We start from the raw sequence: 23016 nt of genomic DNA, 5'->3' as shown, positions 1-23016 counted from the left end.
TCTCTCTCTCTCTCAAATGCATAAATAAATCTTAAGTAAATGAATGAGTGAATCAGTCACATAGCTTTGTAAAATAATGTTTGTCATTATAGTTGAGAACAGAGCAGTAAATCCAACTGAGTGTAAATGAGTCACCATTGTGCTCTTGGTATGTAGTTCTCCCTTGGCTGGTCTCTGATGGGGGTAAATTTAGATGTGACTCAGAGCACTGAGTGTTCTTCAGACAGCTCTCCTTAAAAATGTGTCCCATCATTGTGCTTTTGGTAGGAGCTGGGCAGCAGAGAAGTGAAGGTGGCAAACGTTGGCAAGGTTCTAGAATGCAGGTCGTCTACAGATTAAGGGGGATCCAAATGCTTAGGCAGTCAACCAACGGAAGGCGAGAGAAGGTTCTCGCTTGAAGATTAAGGAGCCTGGCTGGGACCCCTGAGTAGATACTGCTCCTCCCTTCACCCCTTTGTCCGCACACAAGGCATTTTTGTTCAGTTAAACTCACTAAAGACGAGAAAGCAGCCTTTCTCTGTTCTTCTCTCCCTTCCCTCATTTCTGAGCTCTCCCATCCTTTTTACGTGCTTTCTAGCAGGTGTGACTATACCTCGCTGGCCATCTGTGTGCCCCTCAGAAAAGGACACCAAGGACAGTGTCCCAGGGGATCTGACAGGCTGGAGGGCATCACGGTGTAAAGAGAAGGAACAGAGCTGAAGGCGCATGTGGTGGAACCCAGAGGAGAGGGGAAGGGGAACTGGGGTCGGACTAGGAAGAGTGATATGTTGTGGGGAAAACGTCACCCCGAAGGGCAGATTCTCTTTCCATTTCCCCCTCTCCACGGGGTGGAACAGTCTGGAAGGTTCATGCTGCGGACAGGAGAGGTTGCTGCCCAGGGCAAGCGCGCAGGCTCCTCCGGCGGCGCCGGCCAGCGCCCACGTCGGTTGTCACGACCGGACCGAAGTCCCGGAATAATGAGCCTGGGTTGCCTTTGTAGATCGTGTTCAAGAACATGGCCAGCCGCGTCTACAGCATTTATCCGCACGGAGTGACCTTCTCTCCGCACGAAGACGAAGCCAACGCGTCCCTCGCTTCAGGTGTGGACGGGGTCCGCCCAGGGCAGCTGCGCGCCTCCGCCGGCCGCCGGCTCTCCCCCTGCCCTGCCCGGGCTCGGCGACACACCCCGTGCGGTCCGGTGGCGGTCGTTCCCACACGGTGTCCCACACCCTGTTCACCTGGGACGCTGGTCCCCCGGGGCCGCCACCCGCGGTGCCGTCGCGGCCTCTCCGGGGCGTCCGACCGGGCTCTGTGCTTCCCGAGTGCGGGTCGGTTCTGGCGAGAACTCACGGCTCGCGGTTCCGCGTGATCCTCTGAAAAGGAAACGGTCTGCCTCTGTCTCCTTCCAGACAACAAGACCATGGTCAGAGCCGTCCGACCAGGGGAAACGTACACTTACAAGTGGAACATCCTGGAGTCCGACGAGCCCACCGAGCACGACGCGCAGTGCCTAACGAGGCCCTATTACAGTCACGTGGACGTCACCAGGGACATCGCGTCCGGGCTGATTGGCCTACTGCTCATTTGCAAGAGCCGATCCCTCGATAAACGAGGCATACAGGTATCCTGTCCGCAAACGAAACTTGCAGAAACCCCAGGAACTTGTTCCGGCTGGAACAGATTCGGTCTCCTGGCTAAATAACGGGGCTTCACCTTCTAGAGAACAGAATACTATGTTGCCCTCTCTAACGCAAATGGGACATTTACTCCTTTGTTTTGTTGTTGTTGTTGTTGTTTTGCTTGTCTATTTTCATCTAGATTCTCACTCTAGAAGGCAGTTCTGCAACGTGACACTATATTTTGTTTTAGTTTGAAATTCCAGGTCTTCTGTATGTCATCAGCAAGCCACTTAGCCTCTCTTAATTTCTTCCTTTTATTAAATGGGTAATATCCTCCTAAAAATTTTTTTTTACAGGGTTGTTTTGGGGCTCAGCAAGATGCCACCTGGTAAAAGTGTAAAGCTCTCTACCAATGCTTGTTCTCTTTAGAGACCTGGACCAGGGAGAAATAAAAGAGAGAATACTTTGGAGGCATAAAATCTGGTGAAGTTGGACCCAGACAATGGTCCATCTCTAGTGAGACTAAATTATAGAGACAAAAGTGAATAAAGATACAGATCTTCATTGGAAAATAATAGTCCCATATTATTGACTTAAAATTCCTGATCAGGCTAAGCTATAATCAAACAAGTTCATCCTAAGGCCTACACAATAAATAAATGCCTGGAAAAATCAGAAATGGACCTTTGGAAGACCTTAATTTATTGAGCAAGGAAAGGAAACAGGTACGGAGAGGTAGAAAGCTTTCCTTTGCAACCTTCTGTTTTCTCCTTGCAACTATGAGGAGCATGTCTAGTCAGTCATCGGGGTGGAAAGGTGTCCACTCACAGAGATAAAACAGAATTACAGCTGCCATGAGGAGATAGAATTTTTCTATTAGGATGTTTTAGTCTCTGAATTTTCTGATCTGCTCTGTTTGTCTTTGCATATTACCTTTGGCTCTAACAAAGGCTTTGTACAAAATGGGCTGTCATAAATGCCAGACTTTGTGGCTGCGATGGCCCCAAGACTGTGCCTCTTTGGTTTCCGAGAAGAATTCAGTGCTGTGGGTCCTCTACTGGGACGTTGATCACTGAACAGGGCACTTTTCCCCTCCAGAGGGCAGCAGACATCGAGCAGCAGGCCGTGTTTGCTGTGTTTGATGAGAACAAGAGCTGGTACATTGAGGACAACATCAACAAGTTCTGTGAAAATCCCGACAAGGTGAAACGTGATGACCCCAAGTTTTATGAATCAAACATCATGAGCAGTAAGTCCCATCACGGCTTTTGTCCATCCGTTTTTCCCTCCCATGCTTGGAGGACGACTGTGCATGAAGGCAGAGGCACGGGTTAGAGTTCACTCGCCACCCAGACATTTGGTGATGAAGTTACTGGGGAACACAAGAGCAGCCGTCCTACGACCAGAGGCCAAAAGCTTTTTCTCCTTAGGAAGTCTTCTTGGCCTCAAGCTCCAAATGTGCATGTGCATTTACACACATGCTCTGGGCTCCTCTGCTCTGGAGGAACAGGGTGAGGGCGGGGTGTTGAGGAAGGGGCTCCAGGCCTTTGTCAGTGGTATGTGGGGTTTTAGACCACCTGCAAGCTGAACGGGCTCCGTGGCCAGAGCAGAAACAAGGTAAGTAATCCGAAGCCAGGTGGTCACATCAAACGGAGGCAAAATGCAGATGGGGAGCCAGAATCTTAAAAAGCCAATTCATGAAGAGGTTTGAAGTGAGAGGTAGGAAGTTCAGAACAGAAGGAGTGCCCTGAGCCAAAGTTCTGGCATTTGCTGTGGTTTTCAATCCCAGCGCCTAAAGCCACTGCTGTGAGAAGTCAGAGAAATTGCACTGAGCCTGTTAAAAGCAAACTTTGCCACGGTGGTCAGGGCTCCCACCACTTTTCCTCAGAGTCAAGAGCCATTATGATCACTTTCTCTGATATGAATGATTAGAATTCTCAGAACAGGCAGGGATCCTGAAAATATTTCCAAACAGGGAGTTACTCAGCTTTCTTTGCATAATTTCATTTTTGGCAGTGAATCTGTCATAGTTTTAGGCTAATGTTATCCATTAGAAATTCTGCATGAGCCACAAATATAATTTTAAAATTTCTAGTAACCATATGAAAACCTAAAGTGAACTATATCCCTAATATTATCATTTCAACATATAACCGATATAAAAATGGATGAGATTGGCTTTCTTTATTTCGTACTAGCTCTCTGAAATCTGGTGTGTATTTTACACTTAGAGCACATCTCAATCCAGATTATCCACATTTCAAGTGCTCAATAGCCACTTGGAGTCAGCGCCCACAGTATCAGACAGGACAGCTACAGACCATTTAGAAGAGCCTCCCGAATGAAATGCAAACGAAAAACAGGTTATGTCATTAAGTGCTCCCTGGTGCCAGGTATCGCTTTAGTATCCAGGCCAGAGTGATGGCACAGGCAGAGGTGGGCCCTGCCCTTATAGAAATCACACCTGTGATTTAGCACCATGCTTAGAACCTAAGTAAATAAAGATACTGCCTAAAGCTGTGTTCCTTTGAAAAATAATAAAAATGTGTGAACTCAATACTTGAATAAAAACTATAGATTATCTCAATGTTAAGAGGGTGTAATTAAAGCTGCAAAATGTGCTAAATCTGCCTGCCTGGGAGGGACACTATCTCTTACTCACTAACCAGTGTGTCAAGGTGAATTTCTTATATTATGCTTTTCTTTCAGGTAGACTCATTCTAGATAATATTGTAAGTTGAGGTTCAGACTATCTTTAAAAGCAGAATGTGGAAAACAGAGAATTTGATACACACTTGACAAATGAATGAGTAAGTCAACGGGAATGAAAGGCTTTGTCTTTCTCCTGATACTTCTCCCTTGGCTAACGTAGGGAAAATAAGTTCTCATTTGGGAAGTTGGAGTTTGATGTAGTCACATGTTAGACAGGCTGGTGACGCTTATCGTAATCACTGCTTTGCTACAACCAAGTTAATATTGGGACATTAATCGAAGGTACAGTTCGACACACGTCCTTTTGTTGGCGGAGGCTTGCATGTTAATGGAATCTCCTCTTTCAGCGATCAACGGCTATGTCCCTGAGAGCATACCCACACTTGGATTCTGCTTTGATGACACCGTCCAGTGGCACTTCTGCAGTGTAGGAACCCAGGATGACATTTTGACCATTCACTTCACTGGGCACTCATTCATCTATGGAAAGAGACATGAGGACACCTTGACCCTCTTCCCCATGCGTGGGGAATCTGTGACGGTCACCATGGATAATGTTGGTAAGAGCCTGGACACTCGGAGAGGAACCTCTGATCTATAAAGTTCTGCTACAGCTTCCCAAGCTACCACAGTTTCTCAGTTTATCTTTCTGATCCCCTACAGGCTTTCCTTTCAGTACTTCTCATGATTTCTCTTTAGGGAATTAATTACTTAAATGGGTCCAGTCCTTTCATGTGGGTTCCATTCATCCTTTTCTGCGCTAAGTGAGAAGGAAAGACGCAACAGCAAAAAGATAAGGCGTGACTTTGAGGAGGAGGCATGAACATTCAGCCACAAAAGAGCATTCTTTGATCAAAATGGCCTTTTCCATTTCTAGGGCTAGCCATGCCACTGTGGGTTAGTTAGTAATCAGATACAGTACCTCGGAGGCTGGAGTTTGGAGCTCCTCGGATGTGCTCGGGGACTCAGTGTCTGTGTAACCTTGGACAAATTCCTTGACCTCACTGAGCTTCCCGTATTCATCTCCAAAACACAATCACACTTTACAGGGTTGCTTTGACTGTTAATTGTCATATGTACTAAATGCCTAGTGCTCAGCAGACACTCTACAAGTGTAACTGTTGGAAACTCCCCGGGAAATCTGTACGTCAGGAAATAATGCCATTTCAAAGAGATTCAAAATTGCCTTCAAACCACCTGAGTCATTCATTGCTTAGAAATACATCTTACATCATCCTCCCCGTCGGTCCAATTTTCAAACGAGATGTGCAGCCAACAAGATGTTTATGATAGTTAAAGCCTACTTTATTTTTAACTTTTTTCTTTTTAAATATATTCTAAAACAGTGATTTTTAAACTATCTGTGCTAAGAGTTTTCTCCCTCACTGACCAGTACTTTCAGTCTACATTGTTATATGAGATAAGGGCACTGATCACATATCACATTGGGCGCATAGCAATGTCAACTTGCTGAATAGTTTCCTAAACACCTTACACCTAACTTCTCTCCTTATGTGACTACAGATGATCAACAGTTCTCAGATCAGTGGTGACCCACAGACCACACTTGTTAACCCCCACGTGAAGTTTGTTGAAAATTATCTGCCACAATGAATCCTAGGGTTTTTGTATCTTTTTCTGGGCTTAGAGCTGTTTTCTCTGTCTCTCTTCTATAGGAACTTGGATGTTAACGACAATAAATTCCAATCCAAGAAACAAAAACCTAAGGTTGAGATTCAGGGATGTTAAATGTATCCGGGATGATTACGAAGACTCATATGAGATTATCTACGGACCTTCCGCATCTACAGCCATGACTACACGGAAAATGCGTGATTCTTCAGAAAACAGGGGTGAAGAGGTTGATGATGACGATGATTACCAGAACAGCCTGGCTTCATGGCTGGGAATTAGGTCATTCAGAAATTCATCACTTAACCAGGAGGAAGAGGAGTTTAATCTTACTGCCCTAGCTCTGGAGAACAATTCTGAATTCATTCCTCCTAATACAGCTCTTAGTTCAAATTCTTCTTCCCTAAGTAACATTAGCAGGTTTACTGTCTATAACTTTGCAAAACCTCAGAAAACTCTTCCTCACCCAGCAGCCACCATGGCTGGTCCCTCTCTGGGACACATTGGCTTAGACAAGAACTCAGCTCTCAACCATTCGACAGCAGAACATTCCAGCCCTTATTCTGAAGACTCTGTAGAGGATCCTCTACAGCCAGACATCACAGGGATAAGCCTACTTCCATTTGATGCAGAAGGATTCAGGGGTCAAGAACATGCTAAGCATAAGGGATCCAAGAAAGGAAGAGAGCACACAGCGAAGGACAGGTTCTCCCGAGTGGGATTTTCAGCACAAAAAACTGGGAGATACTTAAGCCAAGGCAATTCTTCTCCTTCCAGAATGGGATCCTGGGAAGACCTTCCCAGTGATCCATTACTCTTAAAACAAAAGAATCCATCCAAGATTGTGAATGGGAAGTGGCATGTGGTGTCTGAGAAAGGTAGTTATGAAATAGTTCCAGATGCTGATGAAGACATGGCTGTTGATAAGCTGCTGGACAGCCCCCAGAATGCATCAAGGACTTGGGGAGAAAACAGCCCTCTCGTAAAAAAGCACAGAAAGCAGAGTGGCCACCCCAGATTTTCTGGAATTAGAAATAAATCTCTCCAAGTAAAACAGGACGGAGGAAACAGTGGATTGAAGAAAATCCCTTTTTTCATTAAAACACGAAAAAAGAAAAAAGAAGTGAAGTTTGCACACCATATTCCTCTATCTCCAAGGGGCTTCCACCCTCTAAGAGGAAAGGCCAATACCACATTTTCAGACAGGAGACTTGATCATTCATTGTTACCCCATAAGTCTGATGAGACATCTTTTCCCACAGACCTCAATCAGACATTCCCCTCTGTGAATCTGAGCCTGTTAGCCTCACTTCCTGACCATAATCACAATGCCCCAAATGACATCAGTCAGACGAGCTCCCCTTTAGATCTTTATCAGACAATACCCCCAGAAGAATACTATCAGACAGAGTCTGATCAAATACACTCCACTACAGACTCTAGCCACACATCTCCTCCAGAGTCTGGCCAGATGCTCGACTATGACCTAAGAAAAAAGCCATTCTCTACTGACATTGATCAAATGTTCCCTCCTTTGGAACCTGAAGCCTGGCAGGCACCTCTCTCTGCAGGTCTCAGTCAACTAACCATTTCCCCGGATCTTGACCATACAACCTTTTCTCCAGACCTCAGCCAGACAACCCTGTCCCCAGACTTCGACCATACAACCTTTTCTCCAGAGCTCATCCAGACAACATTTTCTCCAGACCTTGACCAGACAACCTTTTCTCCAGACCTCAGCCAGACAACACTTTCCCCAGACCTTGACCAGACCAGCTTTTCTCCAGACCTCAGCCAGACAACACTTTCCCCAGACCTCAGCCAGACACCCTTTTCTCTAGACCTTGAGCAGGAGACTCTCTCATCAGACATCAGCCAGACAACCCTTTTTCCAGACCTCGATCAGATGCTCCTTTACCCAGACCTCAACCAGGCAACTCTCTCTCCAAACATTAGTCAAACAGCCCTTCCTCCTGATCTAGATACATCACTCCCTCCAGACCTTGATCAGACATCCTACACCTCTGAATCTACTCAGTCATTGCTTCTTCCAGAATTTGGTCAGACTTCCCCTCATCCAGACATTGGTCAGGTGCCATCTCCTACCCTAAATAACACTTTTATGCCAAGAGAGCTTAACCCACCAGTCGTAATAGGCCTCAGTGCAAATGATGGAGATTATATTGAGATTATTCCAAGGCAGAAGGAAGAGAGCAGTGAAGAATACACTGCTGAAATTGATTTTGTGGCCTATGATGACCCTTACCAAACTGATACTAGGACAGACATTAACTCCTCCAGAAATCCTGACAGCATTGCAGCGTGGTACCTCCGCAGCAACAGTGGAAACAGAAAATATTATTACATTGCTGCTGAAGAAATATCCTGGGATTATTCAAAATTTGCTCAAAGGTTTGGCCAAATTTTCTCCTTTTATATTCTCATGTTTCCACTACTGCTAAAAAGATTGCTACGTCCAAGGAAAAAATTCTGGGCAAATTATACTAAGTATAATTTAGGTCCCCTATTACAACTTGTCCTGTACAATTTCCTTTGTCAGTTCCAAGGTTAGCTCTCTACATTTGGTGACATTTGGACAATGCAAGAACAATCACTATAAGAAGTCTATGATAATCGATAGTTAAGGAAGCCCCTCCTCTCTCTTCCGCTCTCACCACACGTGTTCCTACCATGTTTCCTTGCCTGAGTGCAGAGCCCAGCCTATCCATAGCTATCTGCTAATCAACATGATTTCACTGAAGTTGGCTTCACATCCAAATTTGTGATGTAGAAATCTCCTTTTACATTTGGTTACCAAAAAATACGTTAAAATTGTTTACTGATCAATGTAAAGTATACAGCATCTTGGTGACATTTGATTCAAATTACGTGAGATTCCAGTAGCAGAGGCCAAGGATACAAGCCAGTTTAAAAACAAAAATTAAGTTTATATCTTCAACTGAGGCAGTCATTCAGTGATGATGTACCTTAATTTAAACTTGGGCTTTAATTTGGCTCATAGAATCACTCCTCCAATAACTCTTTAATGAGTGCTTATTCTCTCCTAAGCATTGTGCTAAGTGCTGAGACTCTAAAAGAGAATATAAACGTACACGACTCCTGCCCTCATAGAACTTGTGTCTAGTTGAGCAGGTGGATATGAATTAAATGCTCCCATAAATAAGTGTAAAATATAACCAGCTAAAGACCAAGAAGGAAAGGAAGATACATGCTGATATGAGACTTGAGGAATCTGACCCCGAGGAAGTGGTATTTGAGCTGAGATTGGAAGATAAGTAGAAGTAAACTAGGCAGGAAGTAGAAAGAGGAGAACATTCTAGACAGAAAGAAGGGCATGATGAGGACCTGTGGAAGCAGGAAGCCCTGAAACCTGTAGCTGGAGCTCAAAGAAGAGGGTGAGTGGTAAGAAAGCGTTTGGCTAGCTCTGCAAAGGCCAGATGCTGCTAGGTTTTACAGGCCATGGGAAGAATTTTGGTGTTTATCCAAAGAGCAAAACCAAAACTTGAAATTGAAAATTTGAACTTGAAAGTTAAAACTTCAGAAGTTTTAAGCCATTCCTGGTTTCCTGGAGTATATGAGCTCCTTTCCTGGACTCCGTTACTTTCATTTTTTAAATGAAGATGTTACACTGACTGGCCCCCAACATCCTCTTCAGATTTAACCTTTCAGGATTCTAGTCACTCCAGCCACGGAGTTGAAGGAGTTCATGCAGTTTTGCACGTGGCCTAACTACAGCAGAGAGTTTCTAAGGGATCCGCAGACATTTCTAAGAGTTTTCAGTTCAGTTCAGCTTAAGGATAAACGCCGTGACGAGGTGGACTCTGTATTCTGGGATGACCATATAGAGAAAGAAGAGAGGGAGGGACAAGGGGCAAGGCTTAGCTGCAGATTCTCAGGGACACAGCATGGTGACCATGCTTGAACTGTCTAAATATAGTACAGTATAGCTTTTCCAAAAGCTAACGGGTACGGTAAAAGCCAAAAGCCAAAGGGTAATCAGAGTAAGCAAGCACAGTGCATGGTTATGGCTTACAGAAATTATTTCATTAATCTGGTGCTGGCATTTCCATATTAGAACTCAGTTAGTTTAAAACACATTTTTGGGGCACCTGGGTGGCTCAGTTGATTAAGCTTCCAACTCTTGATTTCAGCTCAGGTCATGATCTCAGGGTTGTGAGACTGAGCCCCACATTGGGCTCCATGTTGGACGTGGAGCCTGCTTAACATTCTCTCTCTCCTTCTCCCTCTGCTCTTCCTACCCCCCCAGTAAGAATAAAACACATTTCCCCATGACTTTCTATTTAAATATAGCACCCATTGCTATATGAGAATAAATAGTTTATCTAGGGATTTCGAAGAGAGGCTCTGAAGGAGTAAGATTTAGGGCCTTTCCAAAGTGGAAAGGGATGGAACCAGTTCCTTCAAAATCTTATATAGCATTCCAGACATGCAAGCCATGTGTATGGCAGTCAAAGTTGCTTTGCTTGTCCCCATGTGTTCTGTGAAACTCTGTTATGCTTAGGGTCTGGAAGGATGGGGTCAGTAGGGTAAGAAGCGGGAAGGAAGACAGAATGGGATCCTCTGTTGGCGGCTCACAGTGTGTGACAAACGTGGTGCATGACGGAGGAGTTTCGGCCTGTTTCCACAGGCCTGGGACATGGAGGAGTCAGTGAGAGAATACCATGTGCTCTGGCTGCAGACTGAACTAGTGAACTACACAAGGAATAACATGATTTTTAAAAGGGAAATGAGAGAAAAATGGCTACTTTCAGACTATAAAACTCCCAGCCACCTAGTGGCTTTCACAGGAGTGACCGTTGACACCAGACAGCCCCAAGCCCTGGCTGCTTCTGATACTAAAATCTGCTATTGGCGAATATGTGGTTACATTTGTTCATTCACTGATGTATTACATAAAAATCTAACAAGTCCCCACTATGTGCTGGATAACTTGCTAGATATAGAAATAAAAGAATGAGCAAATTAGGCATGATCCCTGACCTCATGGTGTTTTCACTCTAGTATTAGAGTCAGATTCTAATAGATAATCTCACAAGTAAATCACATATTAAAAAAAAAAACAAAGAAACAAATAAATAAGATAACTTACTATATATACTAGAGAAATATAAGAGTACTACAGGAATATACTATATATGCTTAGCAATACTATAGAAACTTATGGAATCATATAGACAGATTTGACCTATAAAGGTTTATAGGAAGACTTACCTAAGAAATGATATGTGAGCTGGGATCTGAAGGATATTTATTGGCTTAAGTTTTTACTCATTTATATTTTCATTCATTTGTTCCTTGAGTACTAATTAAATATCCATGCTAGATACTATACTCAGAAACAGGGATAATTCCCCCAATTCTTTAAATGGCCTTTCATTTGTTCCTTTAAACAAATACTATTCTTATTATTATTTCAGTGAAGATGTTGATGATGATCCAGAGAAAACCATATATAAGAAAGTAGTCTTTCGGAAGTACCTTGATAGCACTTTTACCAAACGTGATCCTTTGGGGGAGTATGAAGAGCATCTTGGCATTCTTGGTCCTATTATTAGAGCTGAAGTGGATGATGTCATCCAAGTAAGTAATCTCGTGAGCGTTGCTAAGATCATCACGGACATTTCCACAAGCACCAGAGGCTTTGTAACAGTGGAAGGGGCAGGAGGGCTATAGGTAATTTATTTTCCAAAGTTAACAAATAATTACACTTCTTTTCAGAGACTGTTTGCCAAGTGATTTGATAATCTTAAAAGAAATTATCTAAAAAAAAAAAAAGAAAAGAAAAGAAAAAAAATGATCTCATGATTTTATTTCTTCCTCTGCGGAGCTCCTGTTTTCTTCCATAAGGGCCAATTCTGTTTTCCCCAAGAAACTTTCTCCTGCACGTTCAGCCGAATTGCCATCCTTTCAGACATTCCGTCTAACCCCATTCATACTTTGGTTATGGCCTTTTGGTCCCAGGTCTTTAACGTCAATCCCCATGTGCAGCTGCCTCTTCAGCAAGGTTGGAGACTTACTGTGAGCAAGACCCAGAGCTCATTCATCTTCAGATCTGCAGCATCTTCTGTGGTCACTTCAAGTGTGCCGAACACTTTTGCTTTACAGCCTAAGAACAAACATATTTTGGTGTTCCTAGGGTAAACTGCTTGGGCTCTATCTCACGGGATGTTGTAAAGATTAGATGAAGTAATATATGGGTTACTTTGTACTTGTAGGCAGTTAACATATCTCACTATATATACACATAGGTCTAATTTAATAACTCCCCATCTGCTTGGGTGTATAATACTGACATTTTTTTAATTTGGATTTTTGTTGGACTTAGTACCTTTGTGGGTCATTCTTTTTTCTAGGTTCGTTTCAAAAATTTAGCATCCAGACCATATTCTCTTCATGCCCACGGGCTTTCCTACGAAAAGTCATCAGAGGGAAAGACTTACGAAGATGACTCTCCTGAGTGGTTCAAGGAAGATAATGCTGTTCACCCAAACAGCAGTTACACGTATGTATGGCACGCCACCACCCGATCCGGACCGGAGAGTCCCGGCTCTGCCTGCCGGGCCTGGGCTTACTACTCAGCAGTGAACCCGGTAGGTACATCCGTTGAAAGTTTTTGTCATTCGCCTAACCTTATAACCTGAGTCTACCAGATGGAAGGGTCAAGCTAATTTCTCCTTAAGTGTCTTGCTTTCCATGAGGAATTTGTAAGGGTTCTGGTCAACAGTCTGTCACAACTTGGCTTCAGATGACCGTGAGAGAGAAGCATGTGCTCCGTGGAGAGGAGGGAGGGGTATGGAAATGGTTGAGCTCAGGCAGAGTGACTGCTTTGTAGAGGAAGACATGTTTTTGCAATTTCCTTGTGCAAGTAATAGCTTTGCTTTGCTCTTTCTTTATGAAAGAGCTGCAAAGTCGAGATGCCTTCATCTTGGGTGGGCTTGCTAGAGAGAAAGCACAGACTTCAATTTCAGTCCCTATCCTGTCACTTACTGGGGGGGCCTGGGAAAGTTACTTGACCTCTCTCAACCTCAGTTTCTAAAGTTAAAAATGAGGAAACAGTGGATAGCACACAATAGGCACTTGGTAATGTATATTTAATAAGTGAGCTTATTTTTAATTTACAGGAGTGTTTTCTGAATTAAATAAGATACTCCCAGCAAAATATTTGCTATAATAGTAGATGCTCAATAAATAGTAATTATAATGGCATTGATACTGTCATTGATACTATCATTACTGCCATGCTGAGATAAAGGACGAATCAGAGGAAGGGACTATGAGTGCCACGGGATCCGATGATCAGAGATACCCAGGCTTACTGAGCTCTTCATTTATAAACTTCAGACTCAGAGCTCCTGAGGTTTCCTTTTCTACAGAATCAGTGATTGTCAGAAGAGCAAACGAAATCCTGAGAAAGAGAAAATCTGTGCATTTTCCTCCTACTGTCTTCCAGGAAAAAGATATCCATTCTGGCTTGATAGGTCCCCTTCTGATCTGTGAAAAAGGAGTCCTTGATAAGAGCAACACGCCCATGGATATGAGAGAATTCATCTTGCTTTTTATGATCTTTGATGAAAAGAAGAGCTGGTACTATGAAAAGAAGGCCCAGTCCCCCAGGCCTTGGAGACTTGCATCTTCAGAAGTCAAAAACTCCCATGAGTTTCATGGTATTTTCCTCTGACCTTGATCCAGTGTCCAAACGGAATCACATTGGGTTACTCTAGGTCTTCATGAGATTAGACAGGACGTGCTTCTGAGGAATCAGGAGCCTCAACCCACACCAGGTCCTTAAACAGCTGCGGGCTGCTGTCCCCTGGCAGGTGGCGGGCACATGGAGGAGCTAGAGAAGGTCTGAAAGCTAACACGGGAGCTACTTTGAGAACAAACCCAACCCACCCTCCCACCAACCAAAAGCCAGTGTGCACACCGTGCACACGTACACACACTCACATATGTTTCATGGAGCATGAAATGGAGCTCCATTTCATGGAGCAAGTTCTGAGCTCTGAGTCTGGAGCTCTGAGCGGATGAAGCCCGAGAGCCCTAGACATTTATGCTGGAAAGGGAGCAGAGGAGCTCTCATAGGAATGAGAGAACAAACAGGGACCTCGGTCGTCCACATTCCCAGATTTGCCCTGAGCTCTATCTGAATTTAGGAGGCCTCGGGGTGACGTGATGTGTATCCCCTCACTCTCTTTCCTCCAACCACTGGAGTTCACTTCTCTGGCTCATGTTCGTCTTCCTGTTCCTGTAGCACAGGCAAACCCACCCTGTAAAGGTCAAGGAGACAGAGAGCAGGGAAGTGTGAGGTACGTGGTGGAGAGAGGTCAGCTCTGTAGGAAGCCGCTGGAGACCGACAAGGGGAGGAGATGGGGTCCCATTTTAGCCTTTCCCTGATAACAGGGTACACAGGGGTCCTTACTCTATGCCTGGGCAGGCAGAGCAGTAGGAAGATGGGTAGTGAGGTGGGAGGCCTCAGACCTCTTCGGCAGCCCCTCTGCTGGCGTACACAGATCTCTAACCCATTGCAACTTTCTGTCCTTTCAGCCATTAATGGGATGATCTACAACTTGCCTGGCCTGAGAATGTACGAGCAAGAGTGGGTGAGGTTACACCTGCTGAACATGGGCAGCTCCCGAGACATCCACGTGGTTCACTTTCACGGCCAGACCTTGCTGGAAAATGGCACTCGACAGCACCAGCTGGGGGTCTGGCCCCTGCTGCCTGGTAAAGACCTGCACGAGGGAAAGAGGTCCCTGGTGAAAAACGGCTAGGGGAGCTGTCGCTGGCCCTCATTCCCTCCTGGGCATTACTTCCTGAGGGTCGGGCATGGTTTCTGGCATAGATCCTGGGCAGACACACACCCCTAGACTGCATACTGAGTGCGAAAAAGGCAGCTAACGTGTGCGCCCTTTGCAGCACCAGGCGGGCTAGTACCCCCTTTATAATGAAAAGGCTTCAACAAACCAGTCATCGCCAAGGATTCTTAGGTACAAGTGGGTTGTAGGTCTCCCTGTGTGTCGTAGGAGTGGGTAGGGGTATGAGTGCCGCGGCGACTGATTCTGCGACAGTACCGAGCACAGTGGAAGTCTGGGAAGCTGGTTAAAATGCAAACACCAAGGTAGAGATTTGCTTTTGGAGCTTTTGATCTGGTAGATCTTGGGATCTTCAGCAGATGCCAGACACTCTCCTTTTTTTAAGATTTTATTTATTTATTTGACAGAGAGAGACACAGCGAGAGAGGGAACACAAGCAGGGGGAGTGGGAGAGGGAGAAGCAGGCTTCCCAGGGAGAGCGGGGAGCCCGATGCGGGGCTCGATCCCAGAACCCTGGACCATGACCTGAGCCGAAGGCAGACGCCCCGCAACGGAGCCACCCAGGCGCCCTGAGCCTCTGCATTTTTAACAAACAGCCCATCTTCTGCAAATGCTCTGAGAAGCTAATGAGGACAGTTGGTCCCTTGCCAGCACTTTGGGTGGAGAAGTTGTTGTGTGACTCAGCCTTAGAGGGGCACAGCAGTCCGAACAGGACTGGTTTGGTTCGGGATAGGGAAAAGGGTGTTCTTGTTTGTTTCATTCAGGCCTATGGTGCATTCATGAAGCTATAAAGACCCACTCTATTAAAATCAGAGACAAGAGGGGATTAGGTGAAACTCATTCCTGACTTTTCACCAGATGTAGATTGCCAGATCAGTCCTCCTTTCCGAAACACTGAGAAGCTGGAATTGGCTGGCCCGTCCAAATCTTCATATCTAAATGGTCTGTATTGGACAGTGGAGGATGACCATAGGCTATTAATTCTCACTCACAATCTGGAAACTAGACACGAACTACAGTCAGCAGAATTCAAGTATTAACTAGCAAAGGGTAGCATTAAATATCGGAGTGGATAATCAGAAGTTTCAGACATGTCTTTCTTTCAGCGATTTTCTGAAATAGGTCATGCGCCTCTCGGTTCAACTATGTAAACTTAATAGAAAACTTGAAAACATGGGAGAAGGATGCTTGATTTTAATTTTCTTATAAAAAAAGGAAAAACTAATGAAGTGAAGGGAGAGAAAGGAAACACGGACAGTTTTCTTGAGGCCCGGTCATGAGTCATTCAAGGTCATTTTCATCCTTAGGGTTCAGAAGCTGTGCTGGGTATGAGTTAGCTTATAACTTTGTATGAAGGCTTCTTTCCTGTAAGGGATGCTGGAGATTTTTTAAAGTCCTGGGGCAAGTTGTTTTTACTAATGTGTGTGTGTCATTGTTTTGTTTTGTTTTTAACTGTTTGTTACACCTCTAGTCCTGCCTAAGAGAAAGGGGTCATTCTTAAATTCTTTTCTAAAGCCTCTTGTGATGCAGGGATTTTAGGATTCTTTGATAGCTGTCAACTAATATTGTTCATTAGGGGTGTGTAATATTGTCCTTCACTCTCTGTTTTAGGTTCATTTAAAACTCTTGAAATGAAGGCATCAAAAGCTGGCTGCTGGCTGCTGGACACAGAGGTTGGAGAAAACCAGAGAGCAGGGATGCAAACACCGTTTCTCATCATAGACAGAGGTACCACCCAAGAACCACGTGATGCTTTTAGCAGGACGGTCCCTGCTGGAACATTCCTAACTTTTAGATTGGAAATATGGAACTCTGAGACTCTGCATGACAAGGGCAATAATGCTTTTATTCTAACTGCTAACTGATTTATTCTGACCCATCGTCTGATGGTGCCGCAAGCATCAGTCTTCAAGGAAACTTAAACCCCATGTTTCAGCCCAAAGGCATTCTTCTCAGTTGGGGAACGAATATAAAGTGGCTTCCGTCATGATGTGTGATTCATGGGAAATGAATGTAAGAAATTTTCCAGAGGAGGGAAAAGATACCAAGAATTCATCAACGACTGGGATAGTCTCTGAACTAGGCATTCCAGTATTTGAGAAATCATTTCCATCTGCCCATCCACCCAGCCAACCAGCTAGCCAGCATTTATTTAATATTTGCTGAGTACTTAATACACAAGCCCTGTGTCAACATCCAGACATCTCAGTGGCTGGCATTTTCTTTTGTGATCAGGATATAAATAACCCTGTAACTTTCAGGTCAACTTTTGAGAATATAGACTTACGGGGGTAATACTTAAGGTTGTAAAATGACTTATTTTAAGATATGAGCAGATGGAAATCTGTATAAAACTAGTTGAATTTTGGGGTCTTCACGGTTTTCCTCTAGGGTGTCACTCTGTTAAAGACTAGCACCAATCACTAATCTTGCTAGTACTAGTACTAAATATAACCAGACATGTTTAAGGCAGTGCCACAAAGCGAAGTGCAACTACCAAATGACTGACCCACCAGAGGTATGATCTCCTGCCATGGAGATTTTACACAGTTATATATATTTTCTAAGCAAAAATTATTCATTGTTCTGTTTGTGTGTGTGTGTGTGTGTGTGTGTGTGTGTGTGTGTGTTTTGTCTGTTTTTTAGAATGTAAGATGCCAATGGGACTAAGCACTGGTATCATAGCTGATTCACAGATCAAGGCTTCTGAGCATTTGGGTAAGTGGTAGCATCATCGTCTTTGGAAGCCATCTCCTACAGTTGTGCAGTGTACAGCCTGAAAAACAACCCATGACAACCCCTACCTGTCGAATCTACGTGTCATTGCTCCTCCCTGGCTTTGCTCATGAGGCGCTCATCTGGAAGAGGAAGGAGTGTATAATAGGCGCTAACATCCTCTCTGATGTATAAGGTCCCTGTAGAGTCTGTCTCAGGGAAGACCAAGAGCTAGGGCTCCTCAGAGTCTCCACCCAGGCAGTCCAGCCTCTCAGCAGGGATTGAGCAAGGAGGGGATCCCTCACTCCCACGACCATGTTCCCATTTTCAAAACCCTCCCCATTCATCCCCTTTCCAGGTTTGATCACAAACATAATATTCCAGCCAGATTCACAAGGTCTCATTGACCACATACTACTCTCCCCACTAATGGGGTTCTTTGTTGTGCCAACCATTCGTCTATTCAAGGACTTTGCAGACCACCCACTGGGTGTCAGGGTCTCCTTCTAAACTTCCTCACTCTGCCTCAAAACCCTTCCTAAGACCAAGAGGTCAGTTGGAAGGGATCAGGAGGCTCCCATAATCCCTCCCACGTCCTCCCCTTAGGCAAGCACTCTGGGCAGCAGCCACATCAACATAACTGAGAAAAGACAAACAGAACCTGTATGCAGGAGAGGGGGTGGGCGGTGGTTGACAGCTGACCAAGCACAGACTGAAGCCAAGAAGATTTCACCATCGTGAATGAGCCTCGTAGCTGAGGCCTTGTGTCAACGGCCCGGTCTCCTAACTTCAGCAGAAGACCCTGCAGAGGTCTGGTTGTCCACTAGGACTAAACTTACTTGGGAAATGGCCAATTATATGCTTTTGGTTTGTCTCTTTGTTTTAATTCAGAATAATTTTTTTTTTCTTTTTTGGATTTAGGTTATTGGGAACCCAAATTAGCAAGATTAAACAATGGTGGGTCATATAATGCTTGGATCACAGAGAAACCTTCAACAGAACTTGACTCTAAGCCTTGGATCCAGGTATATCTTATTAACCTTATTAATATTTACAGCACCATACTAATAAAATGATAGTGATTTAATAATTTCTCCTTGTTCTTGCAACATTCTAGGCACTACCCTAAGTACTTTACATACTCAAAACGAACCCTATGAGGTTAGTGCTAGTCACAGCCTAGAGATCCTTTTCACAGATGAAAAAACTAAGGCAGAGCAGGCCTAATTAAGTGCCGAATGTCTAGTGAGTGGTTGAACTTGGATTCAAGCCCAGGTCCTCCATGCTCACATGTGGGGTGTTTCTAGCCATTTTATTAGTGCTAAGACCTTGGCTGGTTAGTCCCGAGGAAAGCCGGCTGCACAGTGAATCATGGAAGCAGCGCGTGACTTGTTGACAAAGACAGTCTGTAATGGCTTTGCTGTGTGGCAGGTGGACATGCAGAGGGAAGTCGTACTCACGGGGATTCAGACTCAAGGGGCCAAGCAGTATCTGAAGTCCTACTACACCACGCAGTTCTCTGTGGCGTACAGCTCCGACCTCACGAACTGGCAGATCTTCAAGGGGAACAGCACCAGGAACGTGATGGTCTGTGCACCTCGTTTCTTTCCCACTCCCTAGACTCACCCTAGCCTCCCTGGGCTACTGTGACTATGCCTGTCATCGTGTCTTTTTAAAAAATACCTTTCTGGGAGGTAGAAATGCAAATGGTTTTCTTAGGGCCTTAGGAAAGAAAGTGGTGTAACGATGGGTCTATTACTACAGAGTAAAGGATGAGCCTGACTTACGACACTTCAAAACTCCACCAAAAACTCACTTGTGGATCAAACTAGATACCCGGACCTCTCAGACAGGCAGACAGCGGACGGCAGAGTGGAACATCTGGTCTTGGTCCTTCAGGAGCTCACGCTAAAAACGGGCTTTGAAGTTTTGTTTCTACTGACTTTTCCATCGTATTTTGTTCTTTGTTTCAGTGTACCTTAAAGGAAGCAGATAGCAATGACCGCACCAGTTCTGCTCTGGTCAGCGCGCTTTCCCTTCTGCTCCCTGCCCGAGGAGCGACAGGCCTGCCCCTCTTTCGGAAGCTCAGCCAGGATCATTCCCCCAAACCCCTGTGTACCAGCCCCAACTCCCCTTCCTCCCTAATCCCCTTCCAAAGAAAGCTCCGAATGGAAGGACTCAGTCTGCCGTTATTACACTGAGAACGTTGAATCTGTTTCATTTTTCCTGCAAATCATTTACTATTTGAGTAGTGTCTGTATTATCAGTAGGTATCTCTAGTAATAAGTTATTTACAGTATCCCTTTGAACAGATCATGAAAATCTCTAATTACAGCCCTTACTAATCGTCTTGGAGAGAGGGTACAGATTACAGTTACAGAGTTCATAACTTCAAGACTTTCACCCTTATATTCATGAGGAATATTGGTGTGTAGTTCTATTTTTTATAATGTATTTCTCTGGTTTTGATATCAGGGTAATACTGGCTTCATAAAATAATTTGGAGAGCATGTCTTTTGTTTTCAGGGAGAGATTTCTGGAATTGGTGTTAATTCTTGAAATATTTGTAGAATGCACCAGAGAAACAACGTGGGCCTAGAGATTTCTTTTCCAGGAATCTTTTAAATTATGAATACACTTTCTTTGTTAGTTACTGGCTCTGCACATTATCTATTTCCTATTGGATAAGTTGAGATTGTGTTTTTCTAATTGATCCATTTCCTCGAAGCTGTTGAATTTATGTGCATAGAGTTGGCCTACGCTTTTGATGTCTGCAGGGTCTACAGCCGTACTGATATTGGTGAATGTGCCTCTCTTTTTGCTTTGTCATTCTTGCTAGATATTTGCCTCTTTTTTTCATCTTTTCAAAGGACTGGCTCTGTTTCATTGGCTTCTGTCTGTTATTGTTCTGGGTTTTAGTCTTGCTGTTCTTACCCTCTGTTTTAGCTGCTCCTTCTGACTGCTCTGGCAAGGAAAGGGGCTGGGGCACACCTCACGCCTGCCAGGTGGGCTTTGAAGTCCAGGGTCCCCCCGAAGGAGGACCACTCTTCTTTGCTGTTGGGTGGGAATGGGAGACACTCCATGATATACAGTGGTGGGAGCCTTATTAGGAACTGGTGGGGATGAAAGTCCTGAGTTCCTATTTGACCTTCTCTAATACAGTCCTGGTAAGGGTGCTGGGGTGACTCATTACAGTCTTATGAGCATGGAAGTCTAGGCTCCCCACTGGGTCTTTGCTGCTCTGGGTGGAGGAGGGGCCATGGTGTTTTCTCTGATGTTTATCTAGAAGTTGAGCAATTATTGTCTGAACGTTCTCCGGCTTGCTGGATTGCCCTTTCCTGGTCCCGTGGCTAGAGAAAAGAATCTTTCACCAGAGCTTTTTTTGTTTGTGTCCGTTGGTGTTTCCTGGTTGCCGGCTTCTTCACTTCACAGTCTGGGATATATGAGACAAAAATGAAACCCAGGGAGCCCACCAACTACCATGTTGTTCTTTGGGTCCCGAGAACCCTAGCTGGTCTGCCTTCTTCTCTTCATCTTCCAGTGGCTTCTTGTGTTTTAGTTGTACTTAGCAGAAGGAACAAGATGAGGCACATTTACACCACCTTCCAGAAGTGAAAGTATCTCCAGTTTCTTAAGACCAAGTGATTTAATTCAGGCCACCTGAAAACTTAATATGACAATATTAAGTTAAACTGAAACTTTATTATAAAACCACTTCATAGAGAATTGTTCCATAACTAAGCTTTCCTCTTTTCCTTTAGTATTTTGATGGCAATTCGGATGCCTCTACGATAAAAGAGAATCGGTTTGACCCACCTATTGTGGCTAGATATATTAGGATCTCTCCAACAAGATCCTATAACAGACCGGCCCTTCGGTTGGAGCTGCAAGGCTGTGAGGTTAACGGTAAGACGCTAAGGTGCATTACTGTCTTGCTGCCTCTCAGAGAATCAAGCTTTAGTAGATACAGAGGAATGGATAGAATTATTAGTACTAGGTAGTCACTGAGGTGCCTCAAAAAACCTTGGTAAAACAGGTTCTGCTCAGGCAGACTCTCATTTATGTTGTGACCTAGAGCAAGACTGGTTCTACCAGCCAGCAGGTGGGCACCATCTCCAAACAGTGCCAGGATGGCACGGACACTGCCATGACCCTCCAAGGAAAGGCCATCGCTTAGAATAACTCCCATTGGCCTAGTTCAATAAGAACAAAGATTCAGACTAGCTCTGACTCTTCCAAAGTCCTACAGGTCACACTCAGACTTTAATGAAAGTACTGAGCAACATTACTGGTCTGTATTAGATGTCCAGTGAATGTTTTTGAGATCTAAACTACTTACCAATTCCTGCAACTTTTTTTTTAAGATTTATTTATTCACTAGAGAGAAAGAGCAAGCAAGCTGATGGGGAGGGGCAGAAGGAGAGGCAGAGAGAAAATCTCAAGCAGCCTCCCTGTTCAGCAGGGAGCCCGAGGCAGGGCTTGATCTCACAATCCTGAGCTAAAATCAAGAGTTGGGTGCTTAAGAGACTGAACCACCTCACACCCCCAACTTCCAGAAACCTCGACTGAACTCTGTATTCTGTTTGGTGCTCTCTGTAGGTACTCAAGTTTTTTCTATGTAGGCTGCTGTTTTTCAGGGGATGTAATGTGACCGATGGTATAAGTAAGTCCAAGTAATCATAAATGGCCATAATAAAATTCCACTAAATAGAACAAAGGTGTAATAGAGTCACTGTTTGTTTCTTTCTATATAGTATATGTTGTAAATGGTAGTTTGCTCAGATCAGAGAGTCAAACTAAAATGTGACATTCAACTCCGTTGACCTATTCAAAACATCTATTTTCTATTCAAGAAGCATGACTTAAAAAAAAAAAACAAAAACCTTCATTTTCTTGATATAATCAGAGTTAGCTGTAGGTTTTCTTTTTTTTAAGTTTTTTTTTTCATTGAGAGAAATAATCACTTCAAGAAAATGCCAGCATGATTTACCAACAAGAACAAAGCATCACGCAGCTGACGGTGGTGACGGGCCGTCGGCTGGGCTCACTCGCGAGCTGTGTTTCTCCCGGTCCCCGACCAGCTTTGAGGACTGACATGCAAGCGCGAGCCTCGGCAGATTTCTCGGTGGTACATCACAGGAGTCACCCTCCACGGGTTGAAAACCATCTATTGAGCATGACTACCAAGGGTTCACCCTTCTTCTTTGTAGCTTTTTCTTTAGAAAGAGAAATAGGATATATTCTTATGTACCTAGATAGTGAAGGAGTATTTTCTACCTCAGAGAAAAGACAGAAGTTTCCATGACTCTCCAAAGGAGGAAAATGGGTTTAAATATTCAGAACATGTGTCAGACTTCCTGGGCTCCAATTTAGTTTCTGATTCTTCTGGTAGTGTTGGTTACTTTTTCTTGCTGTTCTTTGGTTTTCTCACTTAGTAATACACATAGAGCTTAAAAGCAGTATTTGGCCTTTGGGCAATAACATCATTGGTGGCAATGGTTGTT

General features: G+C 44.3%; 1 protein-coding gene across 1 annotated transcript in view; it reads left to right on the top strand.

Annotated features, from left to right (window-relative positions):
- LOC111150744 (coagulation factor V) overlaps positions 1-23016 on the top strand; it is a 57891-nt gene that overhangs the window by 29669 nt on the left and 5206 nt on the right. Inside the window, exons 7-20 of the mRNA XM_022508323.1 lie at positions 980-1079; positions 1389-1600; positions 2697-2847; positions 4658-4870; positions 5987-8354; positions 11402-11564; positions 12338-12574; positions 13435-13648; positions 14529-14708; positions 16409-16525; positions 17444-17515; positions 18434-18537; positions 18944-19099; positions 21274-21418. Of these exons, the coding sequence (XP_022364031.1) occupies positions 980-1079; positions 1389-1600; positions 2697-2847; positions 4658-4870; positions 5987-8354; positions 11402-11564; positions 12338-12574; positions 13435-13648; positions 14529-14708; positions 16409-16525; positions 17444-17515; positions 18434-18537; positions 18944-19099; positions 21274-21418 (4432 nt within the window). The remainder of the gene's footprint in view (positions 1-979; positions 1080-1388; positions 1601-2696; positions 2848-4657; positions 4871-5986; positions 8355-11401; positions 11565-12337; positions 12575-13434; positions 13649-14528; positions 14709-16408; positions 16526-17443; positions 17516-18433; positions 18538-18943; positions 19100-21273; positions 21419-23016) is intronic.

The sequence above is a fragment of the Enhydra lutris genome, unplaced genomic scaffold, assembly GCF_002288905.1.
Source record: "Enhydra lutris kenyoni isolate GAN:26980312 unplaced genomic scaffold, ASM228890v2 scaffoldscaffold24, whole genome shotgun sequence".
Classification (NCBI taxonomy): domain Eukaryota; kingdom Metazoa; phylum Chordata; class Mammalia; order Carnivora; family Mustelidae; genus Enhydra; species Enhydra lutris.
This window is presented reverse-complemented; position numbering and strand designations above follow the sequence as displayed.